Genomic DNA, 16,724 nt, shown 5'->3' on the forward strand with positions numbered 1-16,724 from the left:
TTTCAGCCACTCAATAAACCACATCCCCAGTCAATGCAAAATGAGGAAACCTCTGATTTGCATCAGGTTTTTGTGGGACCCCATCCACAACAGAAACCTACCCTCGAGCATTAACCAATGTAGAATCCTGTAACTAGGCGGTGCCAAACGCACCCCTGGATAGCTCCAGGTGTGGGTGCAATAGCCTAGAGGAAGCCTCCCCTTCACCCTCAACCGGGATCTGTAATGGGGAGAATTTCTCTTCGATTTCCCCAACATGACCTGTTATGGAGAGATCCCCCCAGGTCAACTCGGTTTTGAGACCTGCAACATGAACATTATCACCCATATTAACATTCTGTGCATTGTCATTATCAGCAACAGGTATCTCCACAATAGGGGTGTTTGTTGGGGGGTTCAGGCCCAGACCCCTCAGACTCTGTCCCTTCAAGGCCCAGTGTCCTCAGTCCTCTTGGCTGTCCTGGAAATCCACTCTGTACCTGGTTCCACAGTTCAAGAAACAGTGGACAGTCCCACCCAACTATAATATCATGTATTAAGCTTTTCACCACCCCAACCTCTTGGGTCACCGAAGAATGTCCGTAACCAATGGACACCAGGACCAGGGGGTATTCTCTGGTGTCCCCATGGATACATACTACCCATAGAGTCTTACCTAACGGGCCGAGTCTTCCGATCACCCTGGCATGTACCAGCATAACCATGCTACCAGAGTCCAGCAGAGCTGGGTGACACATGCCCTTTGGACCTAGAAAGAGGCTTTCCGACCAGTCCTGCATTCCATAGGCTCCTCCTGAAGTGAAAACTGCGCTCGGGTATGACCCCCGGACTAGCATCATCAACACTGTATGTTTCACATTCTTGGGACAGGGACCGACCTCCGTGGTTCTGCAGATGGTTTGTGGGTTCCAACGTCTGGTAGGGCTTCCCTCCTAGGCACTATAGCTGGCCTTGATGCTCTTGGTGTGGGTTCCAAACACTTGCCAGGCCCGAGCAGGTCCTCCAAAACAGTGTATCTTTTGACCAACTCTACCAGCTGGTCCGCAGTTGCAGAGTCTCCATGGCTTACCCAGCACTGCAGGTCTTCTGGCAGGGGCCCGCAGGGACCGGTCCATCACCACCCTTTCCACCATTTGCAGGCCTGTCAACTTTTCTGGCTGCAGCCTTTTTGACCAGCTGCACCAGTTCATGCATTTGAGAACTTGGTGGCTGGTCAGGTTGGTACCTCCAGTGGTGCACCCTCTGAGCCCAGACAGCTGTGGTGACTCCCAGGGGGGCCAGGATCTCTGCCTTCAGATGCTCATAGTCCCTGATGTGCTTAGTTGGCAGGTCAAAGTAGGCCTTTTGTGGGTCACCGGTAAGGAAAGGGGAGATAATGCCAGCCCATTGGTCACAGGGCCACCCCTCTCTCTCTCCGCTCTCCTCTCAAAAGGTGGTGAGAAAGGCCTCCACATCTTCATTGGCTGGCACTCACGGCTACTTGGTTGCCAGGGCCAATGGCCGCTTGCTCCCATCCCTGAGCAAGACACTGCCTCCTGCAAGGCAGCCACTTGTTGCCGCAAGGTTTCCTGCTGGGTAGGAAAAAAAATAATACACTCCCTGCCACCCACTTGCCCAGCATCTAAATTCCAGCTTGTCCAAATAAAGAAAGCTTGCAGGGAAAATCAGTATAAAATGTAATTTTTTTCTTTATAAATGTCAGTTTTGCTGCAGCAGGTTCTATACATGGTACAGATGCGCTACTTTACAGGCAGACTAAGAGGACCCCCCAGGCACTATATTTAAAGGAATTTTTCATTTTTATTGTTTCACTTTAAGCATTATTAAAATAACTGCTCCTTTAAAAATTATCTTTTTTTAAAAGTTTTTTTGCATTGGTAGATGTCCCCCAGGGCATTACCCAGGCCCCCATACGCTTTTTATGGCCAATAACTTGTACATAAGACTTCAAAATAAGACTTTTGATTTTTCAAGTTTGGGTCCCATAGACTTTAATAGGGTTCACGGTTTGGGTCCGAACTTTTGCGATTTTCGAGAGTTCGAATGGGGGGGTGTTTGGCCCATCTCTAGTGACTGCCAGAGCATCAATCAACTGTGTGGACCTGGGGAAAAGGCAACAGCACACTGCAGTGACATATGACATTAGACACAGGCTCCTTCCACATATTGCAGATTGGCTATGCAACAAGTAAGAAGGCTGGCCGGAGGCTAGCCTGTATTTGTAGGAGGAGTCTGGGGGTATATATCCCTCCTCCTCTGCCTGATCCTGCACCGGTTCATCTTCATGGTTAAGGCTGACGTCATTTCTGGTTCACAGGGCGTCCGTGTCACTTCCCGTTTTTGGTTTGCAGAGTGGCAGCACGGTCAGCTACAGGAGACTCCTGGCAGTCACCTCTTCCAGTGTTCACAGTTCTGGTTGGTGCGGGTGGAGGGCCTGTGTCGGATGCCTCCCATAGCTCGGGGGGGGGGGTGGCGGCAGTGTCAGGAGGGTCTGCCGCTCACAGCAGACCATCCATTCCTGGGGCATTGGAGAAAGGGGAGGGGGACAGACTAGCCAGCTAGTCTGTCGCTGGAGGTCTGAGGGAGGGCATACACATGCTGTCAAATGTATATATTGTTATTCTGTAATTAGAGATATGACAGATACAAAGCAGAAAAATTGTTTCAGGTATAAGAACAACCAAAATTATGGTTTTGTCTTAGACTGACATGGGCTTTATAACCTTTAGGCACAAGTGGAGTGGCCACAAGTTACTGCACTGTATACTGTGTGCAATATACGTGTATGTACCAATGTCCCTATCTATACTGAGCTACACACCATATATACTGCTCGGTATACTGTATGCGCGTGTATTTACATCTGCCCCTTGTAATCTCTGCAAAGTTGTGAGGTCTGATTGCTAGATGTTTTCGGGCTGGAAGGATAATTAATAAGGGGGGGGGCTGGTTTGTGACTCAGCTCCACGGTCATTCTTGCGACACATGCGATTTGTCTTAGCATTTCTGTCGCAGCGTCCTGTCATATCGTTTTTTGTCTCAGCGTTTCTGTCATAGCATGATCTGTCATAGCGGTTCTGCCATGGCGTGTTCTGTCATAGCATGTTCTGTCATAGCAGGGTCTGTCATAGCATGTTCTGTCATAGCGGGTTTTGTCATAGTGGTTCTGTCATAGCGGTTCTGTCATAGCATGTTCTGTCATAGCATGTTCTCTCATAGCAGTCCCGTCACAGCATATCGGTGCCATGCAGTTACGGCACATACACCAGTAGCCGTTTGGTTTTGGTTATTTATATATGGTTATGATATATATAAATCCTTATAGTTTTGGTTCTTATCTTAGCACAACTCTATTTTCTCCCTTTTTTTTCTCAAACTAAATAGGATGCACCAAAGTTTGGTACCAAAGCTCTGATATTAGGTCAAAGGTCAGATAACATCATACTCAGAAGAAGTTGTACCCCACCCCTTTATAACCCGAATCTGTCCTATTTACATATGCTGTGGTCTATAATCTGTATTGGGTACCGTTGTGAATATAACTAACATGAATACCATGTATGCCTTTCTATACAGGTTGCATCATGTCATCCTATGACCATGCCCCTTATGACCTCACAGTCCCAGCATGCCCCGGGACTGTGATGTCATGGGGGGCAGGGTCACTGCCTATATAAGTCATAGCAGAGCGCACAGACAGCATTACAGCCGGAGAGAGCGTTGTGTCAACATCTCTGGAAGAGAAGAGGGAAGAAGACGATCCAGATGTCCGGGCTCCTCCGCTAGCAAAAGAGCAGCAAAAGAGCAGAAAATAGCGGAGGAGCCCGGCAGAAGGAAGAGGGCACCGGAGAAGAACCAGAGAGCGCGGAGATGACACCGGAGAGAGGGAGAAGAGGCCTGAAAGACCCCCGAAGTTGGCAGAAGACTCCCGAAGTCAGAAGAAGACCCCTGAAGTCGGAAGAAGACCCCTGGAGCTGCCTAATAAATTACTTTTAAAACCTGTGTAGTGTGTTTTTTTTATTGACACTTTTTTCCCTAGGTGAATGGGTAGGGGTACCATGTACCCCATACTCATTCACATTGGGTGGGGGGCCGGGATCTGGGGGCCCCCTTATTAAAGGGGGCTCCCGGATTTCGATAAGCCCCCCACCCGCAGACCCCGACAACCAACGGCCAGGGTTGTCGGGAAGAGGCCCTTGTCCTCATCAACATGGGGACAAGGTGCTTTGGGGTGGGGGGGTGCCCCCTCCACCAAAGCTCCCACCCCCATGTTGAGGGCATGGGGCCTGGTACAGCTCAGGGGGGGTGCGCTCCCTCGTCCCCACCCCCTTTCCTGACCGGCCTGCGTGCTCGGATAAGGGTGTGGTATGGATTTTGGGGGGACCCCCACGCTGTTTTTTTTTTTTGGCGTAGGGGGTTCCCCTTAAAATCTATACCAGATCTAAGGGCCTGGTATGCCCCTGGAGGGGAACCATGCCAGTTTTTTATTTAAAATTTGGCGTGGAGTTCCCCCTCAAGATTCATACCAAACACAGTGCCTGGCATTGGCGGGGATCCAAGTCGGATCCCCACACCAGTGTGAACCTGGCTCGCAAGGTGTCAATCTCGCCAATAAAAGTGGCGAGATTGACACAATATCAGACAATACAGAAGTTGACCAAAGGGTGGTGATAAAGAGCTGAAAAACCACGTGATTTGGTGAAAGTTGGCTCTAAAAGTCCTGTCATCTGTATACAAGACAAACTTCTGACCAACGCCCTTTGTACAAAAATCCAAGGGAAAGTTTGTACAAAGTCCTATCGTGTGTATGGGGCTTTATTTTCTTTATTTTTGTAATGCCATTTTTAACTCTCTAATAAAAGCATTTGTATGAAAAAAAAAATGGAAGGCAGTTTTTTCTAGTATTGCAAGCCTTTCAAGCTCTTCCTCCAAGGGGGCAGAGTGAAGTTAATTATTGACAACAAAACAGCAGTATCATACATTGCCCACCAAGGGGGCTCCAAGAGACTTTTCCTGTTGCCTTTTCGCTGGGCGGAGAGCTGCTTACAGGCAATTAATGGCAGTCTACTTACTGGCAAAGCAGAATCCACTAACGGATCAATTAGGCAGATTTTCCAAAAATGAGTACCTCAACCAGTATTTGCTCTATTGGGCATTCCAGCGGTAGTTCTCATAGACTCTACTGAACATGCAGCTTCAGGTATTTGCAACAAGGTACAAAGGGGAAGTGATAGAAGATGGGTTCACAGTGCCATGGGTTTTTCCATTGGGTCTTTGTCTTCCTCCAGAGTCCAGTGTCCTTGATTATAATACCTTTATGTCATACAGTTGCTTTCCACCTGCTGAGGAGTACTTGGTTTTCATTGCTCCTCCATCAGCACCACCAATCCCATTTCCGGACAAACAAGATCTTTTATGCCAACATCAATGGCAGTACCTCAATCCAGTTAGATTCTTTTAATAGCCTGGTTATTGAATCGGCCATGCTAGAGGTGCAACGATTCTCATCCGAGGTGGTTCAGACCTTTGGTGAAGGCCACAAGATCATCCATGGACATTACATATGAGAAGATATAAAGTTAGTTTGTTTTGTTTGCTCAGCAAAAGATTTCTCTCCTGTGTCCCCAGCTCTAGACAATATCCTGGACACTTTTACAATCAGCACTAGAGGTTGGTGTGGCATACAACTCTATTAAAGTACAGATCTCTGCCTTTATCCTCTTTTTTCAGGCTGAAGATGAGTGGAAGAGCCATTGACCAGATGCTTCATGCTGCAAGCAGTAATTCCATATACGACTACCAGGGAAATCCTTGTTCCCTTCATAGGACTTGGAATTGATTCTGAAAGCACCCTGTGTGCCAATAACTTAATTTCCATTGAGGTTCCTCGTGGTAAAACTAGTTCTTTTGACAGCAATTGCTTCAGACAGAAGGATGTTGGAGATTGCAGCACTTTATTACAAAGATCCCTTTTGTGCCCTTTTACCATAAATCTCCAAGCTCAATTCTAAAGGAAATTTCCAGGAAAACTGGGGGCAGTCCCTCCAAGCATTTGCATGAGAGTCACGGAGTACACAGCAGGAAGACTTCAGTTCCTTACACATGGACAAGTTGCTAACAGTGTTACATGCAAAGGTCAAAAGACGTGAGGAAAGTGGACAATCTTTTCATTTTGCCTTCAGGTTCTCAAGAGTCATCTTCTATTGGATTACCAGGGTGATTTAGATTGGCATGCAGGAAGTAGGCCTTTGTGTTCAGGAACAGGTGCAAGCTCCTTCAACCAAAGGGCTGTCAGCTTTTGGGGCAGTTATGTCAGGATTTCGGTGGAAGATATATTTGAGACAGCAAGCCCTTCATTTGACTTTACAAGCTAGGTGTGCGGTCAGCAAGTTCTGCAAAGTTTGGGACGGGACATACATTTTTTTGTCTTTAGCAGCTTTTCTTTGATTGCTATTGTTTCTTTTTCTGTGTTCTCTCCTGCCCATTTATTCAACTAGTTATATGCCATTGTGCTGACGTAGGGTAGGGCCAGGAAAATGTTATCGGATACTTACCGTAATTTTCCTTTCCTGGCCTATCCTCACATCAGCACAGTACTCCCTCCCTAGTGGCCTGTCACAGGCTAGGTTATCGAAAACTTAAGTTGGACAGGGGCTGTCTTTTATTTAGCTAGGAAGAGGCGTTAACACGTTGTGTGCGAACAAGAGTAATGGGCACAAACTTATTCATTCAGTGAAGTAACCATGGGAACACTGGGATGGTTATACAAGAATTCCTATCCTTACAACTCAAATAAAACACATTGGTTATCATTTTACTTTCACTACATCTTGTGGATGTGGAATTATGTAATATTGTCATAGTCTTATGTAAATATTCTGATAAGCAGTATATCTTTCTATCTGTACATGTATGTATAAAGGAAACCTGAAACAGCCTACCTTCTCAACAGGTTTTAGGTTGTAGAGATATGCTGCCCTCTATTGTCTGTATTTGTAAGTGGCTGTGATGTGAGTTATTTATGTACATCACTTCCAGTCTCTGTGGGGATGAGTTAAAAAAAAAAAAAAAGGAGGAGGAGGGAAAAAGTCTGAGACCTATGTTTTGTTTGTGGAAAAGCTTATGCTAAATCCAGACCAGAAGGGATTAATATGTTTAATAGTTTACTATTGTTGCCCATAGCTTGTGTGTGTGTGTGTGTGTGTGTGTGTGTGTGTGTGTGTGTGTGTGTGTGTGTGTATATACACCATATAATACCCATTTTTGGTTAAAATATAAAAGATGAGGTTGCATTGAGTAAATAGACACCAAACATTCCATGTCTTAAAATTGCATGCGCCAGCGATATTAAATCAAAAATGATGGTGCCCAAAATCCTCATAGGTGATGTTTTAAAAGTCCTTTACAGCTCATCAGTTTAGAGTTAACTAGTAGCTCTTGTGCTAGAATTATTGTTCACACTCTGACGTTCATGGTGATATATCACATGTATGGTGCGACTGCGGTTTGCATGCGAGTTCACACCCTGGGCTCGCGTTTGCATTTGCACAGGTGTACGGGGCCACTGGGCTTTTTGGCAATTTTTATTTTATTTTAATATGTTTTATTATAATTTGTTTTTAAACTTTTTTCTTTTGTTTTTACTTGATTGCTATCACAAGGGGTTAATAAACCTCTATGTGATAGCATTGGGCAGGTGACAGTTACTCTTCATGGAGACATTATAATAGACCCCAATGTCTCCCCTGCCCTTCACACCATATAACCCAGTGTTTCTCAACTCCAGTCCTCAAGGCGCCCCAACAGGTCATGTTTTCAGGCTTTCTATTATTTGCACTGGTGGTTTTATCATTTTCACTGCCTTAGTAATTACCACAGCTGTTTCAGCTGAGGGAGAGCCTGAAAACATGACCTGTTGGGGTGTCTTGAGGACTGGAGTTGAGAAACACTGATCTAACCAAGCACATATCGGCTTGGTTAGAAGTGTCTCCTGTCTGTACTGGCCAGGAAAGGGTGCGTCTGAAACCAGAAGTGGCGTCACCTCCGGTTTCACTGTTTGCAAGTGAGTTTGAGACATAAATTTGCCTCAGTCTCACTGCAATCTCTCTCCCCCAGCCACCGGCTGTGTTCTCGGGTACCGGTGAGCACGATACAGCCCGGGAACCACGGGGGGGGGGGGGGGGCGTGCTGCTGTCTGTGTGAAAGTGATCGGCAGCTATGGCATCAATTTCACTTTCACTTTGAAGCCAATCGCCGGCTGAACAAAACACACACAGGCTGATGGCTCATCAGCTTGTGATTAAAGGTTCACTGGATAATTGGATAAAATCTCACTTGCACAGTGCCTGATAGCTAGAACTGTGCTACTGAATGTGTGTAGTGGTCACCTTCCAGTATATTATTAGGTGAACCTGTTTATTGCAATTGAGTTTATATACAGTTCCTGTTATTTTAGTCAACTCTATCCATTCTGGTCTGGGATTCTATAGCTAGTTTTAGCTTAGTGTTTAATAACCAGCATAGGCTAGAGCCAGGTTAGGCATCTGACAGCAACTTCTGGTAGTTAGAGGTCCGGATGCATGACAGATTAGAAACTACTAGGAACTAAGAAGCAAAGTACATTGGTGACTCTGAGTTCCAGTGCCACACCACAATTTCTGGTGGTGAGAAGCTGCATTCTAGGCTGTATATATCAGGGTGGGGCGAGCGCGAAAATGCCATCCCTTCTATAGAGGCACCATCCCGTAAATATATGCAAATGTGTTCCTAAAAAAGTATATAGAACTGAATGGGACTTTAATTGTGCCTCTAAGAAGTATAAATAGATGAAAACAATTAATGAAAAAATACATTATTTTATTTTATTCAGTATAAAAACAGTTAATACATTACAGTTAATACGGTTGAAATGGATTCAGGGTGTGCAAATCCCAGATTTTAACAGAGTTATGGCCTACGCATTTCGCGGACGAGGCCGCTTCGTCAGGGCCTTTGAGAATGGCACAATGTGATCACGTGTAGATTCTACAAATAGATCATCAATTAATATTGCATAGATGTAACTTTATAAATCTATGCAATATTAATTGATGTTTTATTTGTAGAATCTACATGTGATCACATTGTGCCATTCTCAAAGGCCCTGATGAAGCGGCCTCATCCGCGAAACGCGTAGGCCATAACTCTGTTAAAATCAGGGATTTGCACACCCTGAATCCATTTCAACCAAATAAACTGTAATGTTTTAACTGTTTTTATACTGAATAAAATAAAATAATGTATTTTTTCATTAATTGTTTTTCATCTATTTATACTTCTTAGAGGCACAATTAAAGTCCCATTCAGTTCTATATACTTTTTTAGGAACATAGCATGCATTCTAGGCTGGTTGGACAATGATTGAAGGATCTCCCCATCACTGCTGATCTTGTCTTCAGGTCTCCAACACAAAGATGGACGCTGCATCATAATAATCCTCACGGCCACTGCAACTGAACTTCGTCACAACATTCATCTGGAGGTATCCTTAATAATAATGATGTATACCTGGGTATACGTGCACAATTCCACCAGGACTCTTGTTGGGCCAGTGCTAATAATGTCTGCATTTTCTTTGGATGTATGTACTATTGTTAACCTTGTAAAGCTTGTTAATATTATATGCTGTCCTGTGACCATCCTCCTGTCTTCTCCTTGGCTCCTGTTTGCTGATCCGGCTTTGACCCTGGCTTGCCTCCTGACTACGATCCTGCCTGCACCCTGCATCTGATTGTCCTAGCCATGTATGACCCAGCCTGCCTGACCTTGCTTTTTCGTTGCTGCCATCCGCACCAGCTGCCTGCCTGCCGGTCTTCCTGCTGAAGCCTGCCTCTGCCTTCCCCAGTCTTACCAGGACTGCCATCCAGCTACCAGTTAAAGACTCTTGGCACTCGTGCGACTCTGTACCTTGGCGCCTTCTGTTCCCACTATCAGAGGTTCCAAGTCAGAGGTGTAAGGGAGACCTTGCTCGTCCATTCAGGCTCTTCTACCAGGTACGTGATAGAGGGGCTCCTGATCTTTATTCTAGTTCTGGGTCAGTGACTTGAAGTATTAGTGTGAGGGCTAAGCAAATAATATTTTTTTAAAGAAGGTCATAATGCATGCAGTCTTTATTTTAGTAATCTGCAATAAATTACACTTAAAGTGAACATCTCTCTGAGTTAGTTTAATTTAATTTTTGGGGCCTCACCTTCACTTAAAGTGGTTATTAAGCCACTTTGTTATCTTTCCACAAAGATAACGTGACAGGCTGGCTCTCCCCTCTCCCAATCTGACATTTGGAGTTGAAGGGGCCCGAGAATCCCCTGCTGATGTCAGCCAGGAGGGGAGAAGCAGAGGAGGAGAGAGCCGGATGGTCATGTGAGCGTCGAGCGGAGCTTTGAAATCAGGTATATAGTGGTAAAACAGGGACGTTTGTATGAAAATTTAAGAGATTTAGGAGTAATTTTAGAAGCAGGAGGGGAGGGGCCGGCACTTGTAAGAGACGAAAGGCAGAGGGGGGGGAGGGCGGGGGAGAAAGGACAGAGGAGGAGTGCAGATGACGGTGGCATGTAAACTGACCACAGTCTCAGGGATCCGCAGCCATGATAAACCATGGTAAGTTTACAGAGGGGAGAGCAGAACCAGGCAGGATCAGCCAGGTATTTCAAGTAATACAGGGGGACAAATTACACAGCACAAGCACTGTGCTGCATAACATGCTTTAAAGGAACAGGTTAAAATATATATATTTATTATATTTTTTTAGGGTAACAAACCCTTTAAATTATGGCTAAGCCCTGCCAAATGCTATTAGCTGTTTAAAGAGGCACTAGCTTTAAACATAAAATTGACAATTGGTTGAGATAAACCACACATTTGTGAAAAGTCAAGCCCAATTAACAAAATTAAACTTTTAAATGCAGAAAACAGAGCTTAATTTAATGGGAGCAGAAACTTTTCAAGACTGGTCATTGCAGAGCCCTTCAGCACATGAAATCTATGAATTCTTTATCTAAATATGCAGTTTTAAGGCCTTGCCTCTGATGACCATTATCATTCTGAAGAAAGAGGTAGTGCCTCAATATACATTAGCAACATGTAGGATTGACTTTGAAGTCATTGAAATCTCTGTTATTTGGGAGTTTTCAGATTGTATACTAATTGTTTGGCCATATGTGTGCATTTTTACATGTACTAGACCCAGTTAGCAGTTAAATGCTTTCCACAATGTAAGTTAATTTTAACAGTTTCCTGTGAAAATGAAATGTAATATGCTTATTGTGCTTGTAGACCCAGTATAATCCACTCTTGATTATAATGGTGGTACAGGAGTATAGACACTACAATGTTTCTGTAAGGTGAAGGGCCCAAGCAGTGGGCAGTTAAAATTAAATCACATTTGATTTGATTTTGTTGGAAGATTTTATAGGCAACTGGGTGCAAAACTATATACTGTAAATATATTTCTACAGGGTGCACTTACAGTGGGGGAAATAAGAATTTGATTCCCTGACGATTTTGTAAGTTTTCCCACATACAAAGAAATGAAGGGTCTATAATTTTTATCATAGGCGTATTTTAAATGATAGAGACAGAAAATCAAACAAAACTCCAGAAAAAACACATACAACAAATGCTTTAAATTAAGTTGCAGTTCAGTGAGTGAAAAAAGTATTTGAACCCCAAGCAAAACATGACTTAGTAGTTAGTGGAGAAACCCTTCTTGGCAAGCACAAAGGTAAGACGTTTCTTGTAGTTGGTGACCAGGTTTGCACACATCTGAAGAGGGATTTCGGTCTACTCTTTTTACAGATCTTCTCTGAATCTTTAAGGTTTCTTGGCGGTTACTTGGCAACTCAAAGTTTCAGCTCCCTCCATAAATTTTCTATAGGATTAAGATCTGGAGACTAGTTTGGTGGCTCCATGACCTTGATGTGCTCCTTCTTGAGCCACTCCTTTGTTGCCTTGGCGCTATATTTTGGGTCATTGTCATGCCGGAAGACCCTTCCACAACCAATCTTCAGTGTTCTTGCTAAAGGAAAAAGGTTCTCATCCAATATTTTACAATACATGGCCCCGTCCATTGGCCCCTCAATGCAGCAAAGTAGGCATTTACCTTTAGCAGAGAAACAGCCCCAAAGCATCATGTTTCCACCTCCATGCTGGATTGTAGGGATGGTGATCTTAGGCTCATAGTCAGCATTTTTCTTCCTCCAAACACGACGAGTGGAGTTCATGCCAAATACCTCAATTTTGGTCTCATCTGACCACAGCACTTTCTCCCAATCCTTCTCTGAATCATTTAGATGTTCATTGGCATGATTGTACATGCCAATGAAGGAGGGGGACTCGCCGTGTTTGGAGGAAGAAAAATGCTGACTATGACCCTAAGAACACCATCCCTACAGTCAAGGTGGAAACATTATGCTTTGGGGCTGTTTCTCTGCTAAAGGTACAGACCGGCTTTGCCGCATTGAGGGGTCAATGGACGGGGCCATGTATTGTAAAATATTGGATGAGAACCTTCTTCCCTCAGCCAGAACATTGAAGATGGGTCGTGGATGGGTCTTCCAGCATGACAACGACCCAAAACATACCACCAAGGCAACAAAGGAGTGGCTCAAGAAGAAGCACATTAAGGTCATGGAGTGGCCTAGCCAGTCGCCAGACCTTAATCCTATAGAAAATGTATGGAGGGAGCTAAAACTTTGAGTTGCCAGGTGACAGCCAAGAAATCTTAAGGATTTGGAGAAGATTTGTAAAGAAAAGGGGACCAAAATCCCTCCTGAGATGTGTGCAAACTGGTCACCAACTACAAGAAACATCTTACCTCTTTACTTGCCAATAAGGGTTTCTCCAACTACTAAGTCATGTTTTTCTAGAGGATCAAATACTTATTTCACTCACTGAACTGAAACTTAATTTATAGCATTTGTTTTATGTGTTTTTTTCTGGATTGTTGGTTGATATTCTGCCTCTCATATAAAATACATAAAATTATAGACCCTCCATTTCTTAGTAAGTGGGCAAACTTACAAAATCTGCAGGGGATCAAATACTTATTTTCCCCACTGTATTTATTTCACATATTTATCCTCCTGCAATCTCCAGATGCTGCTCAGGTTTTTGTTGTTTACTAGACTTTGATCTCAGCCCCATTGCTTTTAAAGAAGGTTTATCAACACCATGGTTGGTGAAATCACTGAGTGTAGGAAATTGCTGGAATACCTTCTTGGCACTAAATTTAAAAATAGGGCTGCCATGGTAAGAAGCATTTTCAGAAACAGTCCTCCAAACACAAACCTTCAGCCAAAATGTATTAAAAGTTTTGGTTAAGGTCTCATATTACAGGAGATACAATGTAAAAAAAAGTACTTAGAGAGATCATTTGAACTCCTAGCATATTCTACTACATGAGCCTCATTCAAGATTCAGACAAATACTGTTTTTCCATAAATTTTGTTTACGTCAAAAAGGTTTGAGAACTTACTTGAAGAATTTGGCATCGGTCTGATGAGCAGTCAACATCTTCACATGGTTGAAACATTCCCAGAGTCACACAGTTCAGGAGGATTACCATCATGCTTAGGCACTCAAACCATGTTAATGGAGGAAAGTTAAGGCAAACAATGAGGATATTACTATCCTGTCCCTACAATGCATACAGTAATTAGGTCAGAGCACAGAAGGTTAATTATCATGAACACAAAGTGGTTGCATAAAAGTCATTATTCAATTTATAAGAACTATAGCTTATATTACTTTTTGAACCAAACTTTAAATTGACATTTTAGGTCATTTAATTGTGTTTGACATTTCTGTCTTTAACTACTATATTTTCAGGCAGTGTTATAATTTTTTTTTTTTAACTATATGCCAACATAGTTAAAAGTAAATTAAAAAGTAAGCAGACCCTCAAATTGTCTTTTCACATACTCTGACCCTGTACCACCTGGTATAATTTATAAGCTCACAATTGTCCTCAACTAAAATATATATTTTTTTTTATAAAAGGAGTACAATACAGGTGTTTAAGAAGTCTATTTATAAAACATCCATTGGATGAATGTCAAACACAATTGTACATGCTGTGCAAATTCTAGGTCTAATTTCTCTAATGGAGTAATCCCTATGATCACCAGCTCCATCTAGTAGCCAAAATGCACTATATTTTCTCATTGAAGCTTCAGAAAACTATGCCGCATTTTGGATACTAGATGGAACTGATGGTCATAGGGATTACATTTTTAGAGAAATTACGGCCAGAATTTGTGCAGCATGCATAAAAGTGTGGCATTCATCTAACAAATGTTTTATAATTAGACATCTATGTGTTTACAGTACTTTAAAACACAGTGGTTGAGGTATACAAAAAGAGGGTAATGTTCACATCTGGACTGATAGGCTGAGGAGGAGGAATGTCCCCTAACTGTTGACTGTTGGGACCATTTTATTTTTCTGTCCATTAGAGGTAAGAATCACCAGACCTCTTCCAATGCAAATATATGCAAATATGAATCATAGCTCCACAAACAATTGAACCTGACAATTGAATAAAATTACATATTTAGGTTTGTTGTAGGCTTAATAGCTAATGCAAACTGGTTCTTTGTGTCATTTAACAGGTTCTCTTGGAGGGTAGAAAAAAAAATGTGTGTGTGTTTGATAACCATGGACATTCTATGCAGGGCCGTCTTTAAGGCAGGGCAAAAGGGGCAGCTGCCCTGGGCCCTGTCATTGTTGTGGGGCCTAAAGCAGCTACCTCATACTTGCCAACAATCCTGGTTTAAATTCCCTTGCCCCTTAAAGTTTTAGTCCTGTGCTGTGTCCCGATATCTCAGTGTGAAGTGCTGCTATTAATGATGCCTAGCTCTGCCCTATTGTTGTGTACAGACGACTCACCTGCAGACCATGTATTTACATATACAATAACCTTCATTGCTATGCAAATAGCGTCTGCATTCATATGTAAATACCTGCGGACCGGCAGCATTCATATGTAAATAGAGGCGGCATTCATATGTATATCATGCCCCCCTGAGGTCATATCCACCATCACCTATACTGAATGCTGCCCACTGGGGAGGTAAATGGGCATGCTTAAAATGTCCTGCCTGCAACTGTGGTCATTCAGCCTAACATCAGCCTGTTCTGCAATGGTAAAAAAATTGGTAGGGGGGAGGGTAGTGTGGGGTGTGCAGAGGTAGACAGAGAAGGAATTACAGTTTGGAGTGCACAGGTGAGCAAGGAGGGGAGGTGTTGAGGTAAGGAAGGTGGGTGCAAAGATGAGCAGAGGAGGCAGGTAGAGTTAAAGGGGTGGTGGGTTGGAGTGGAGAGGATGGGGGAGGTTTGGGGTGCAGAGGTTAGCATTGGTTTTAGGATGCAAAGGTGTACTGACAGGGTGGATAATGTAATTAATTGGCTGCTCTATGCGCTAGAAATGCAGAATAAAGTCCCTAACGCTTTTTCAAAATCACATGATTGCACAGCACGTCAGCAGATGTGTGAGGGTGTCATTAACAATTAATGGCACTGCTGTGTATCTGCTAAAGGGCAGCATGTTTCTGTGGTGTGGCAGGCTAAATGTCTCTGTTACCTTGGTGGTCAGTGTAAATCTTTTCATTACATTGGGGCTCGGTGTAGAATCCTTTCATTCACACTAGTGGCTAGGGATGAGCTTTCTGTTCGGGTCGAACATGAGATCAACTCGAACATTGGCTGTTCACCCGAACATTATGGGTCGTTCGTGTCAAATTCGAGTGGCGCGTAACGGCCCATAATGCACTGCAGGAGTGCAGTGCATTGCTGTATGATCATTGGCCAAAGCATGCACCATGACCAACATGCTTTGGCTAATCCCAGCACCCTCAGCTAAGAGAGCCATAATTGTCCAAAGGCAGGGTGCCTTTTGCCAATCATGGCTCAGGGGGACTAAGTCCACGCCCCACACTAATATAAGGCTGCCTGCATATCAGCCCCGTGTAGTGTGTTGTTGGCGTGGACGGAGAGAGAGTGTCATTTAGATTGAGCAGGCAGGCAGGTTATTTGGTTAGCTGCAGTGTATTTAGTATATATATATATATATATATATATAATCTCCACTGTATCCAGTTTAGCTATGTCTGATTGCACGATATAATAAGTGGATTACGCTACCTTCTATATATATTACCACTCCTAAAATATAAAATAAAAAATGTAAAATATAATAAATATCCCGGACAGCGTGCTTTACTATGCCAACTAATATAGTGTCAAAAATTTCTTTCCCCCACATCTTAGTCCTAGTGACCAAAAAATCATTGGTGAAAATATCTTGCAATACTGTCAACAACTATTTAAAGTGCAAGTGCTACAAAAATAACAATAGAAATGAAAAAATGGAAACTGAAAATAAAAATAAAACATGTGCCAATATTACTCTGTAACCATTAGATTAGGGCTGGGAAAAAAATCGATTTAAATCTTGAATCGAGTTGAGAGATCAAATCGATTCAAAATGTAAGCAAATCGATTTTTTTTAGATTTTTTTTTTTTTTACCGCGCCGGTCCCGAGGCGCTGCGGGCATGAGTTTTTAGGCGAGGCCGCGGCTTCGGCCTAGTCCGCGGCTACGGCCGGACGCCGCGGACTAGGCCGAAGCCGCGGCCTCGCCTAAAAACTCATGCCCGCAGTGCCTCGGGACCGGCGCGGTTTCCAAAAAAAA

The 16,724-nt window shown here is 43.4% G+C and overlaps 1 protein-coding gene across 2 annotated transcripts in view; it reads right to left on the reverse strand.

Moving 5' to 3' along the window:
• Positions 1-13,667, reverse strand: part of CACNA1I (calcium voltage-gated channel subunit alpha1 I) — a 3,871,666-nt gene extending 3,857,999 nt beyond the window's left edge. Inside the window, exon 1 of one of the 2 annotated variants that reach the window (XM_073592660.1) lies at positions 13,511-13,667. In XM_073592660.1, the coding sequence (XP_073448761.1) occupies positions 13,511-13,603 (93 nt within the window). In that variant the 5' untranslated portion in view covers positions 13,604-13,667. The remainder of the gene's footprint in view (positions 1-13,510) is intronic. The other variant, XM_073592661.1, reaches the window with a different exon arrangement.
• Between the last annotated feature and the right edge of the window lie 3,057 nt (positions 13,668-16,724).

This window comes from Aquarana catesbeiana, linkage group LG07, assembly GCF_042186555.1.
Source record: "Aquarana catesbeiana isolate 2022-GZ linkage group LG07, ASM4218655v1, whole genome shotgun sequence".
NCBI classification, from domain to species: domain Eukaryota; kingdom Metazoa; phylum Chordata; class Amphibia; order Anura; family Ranidae; genus Aquarana; species Aquarana catesbeiana.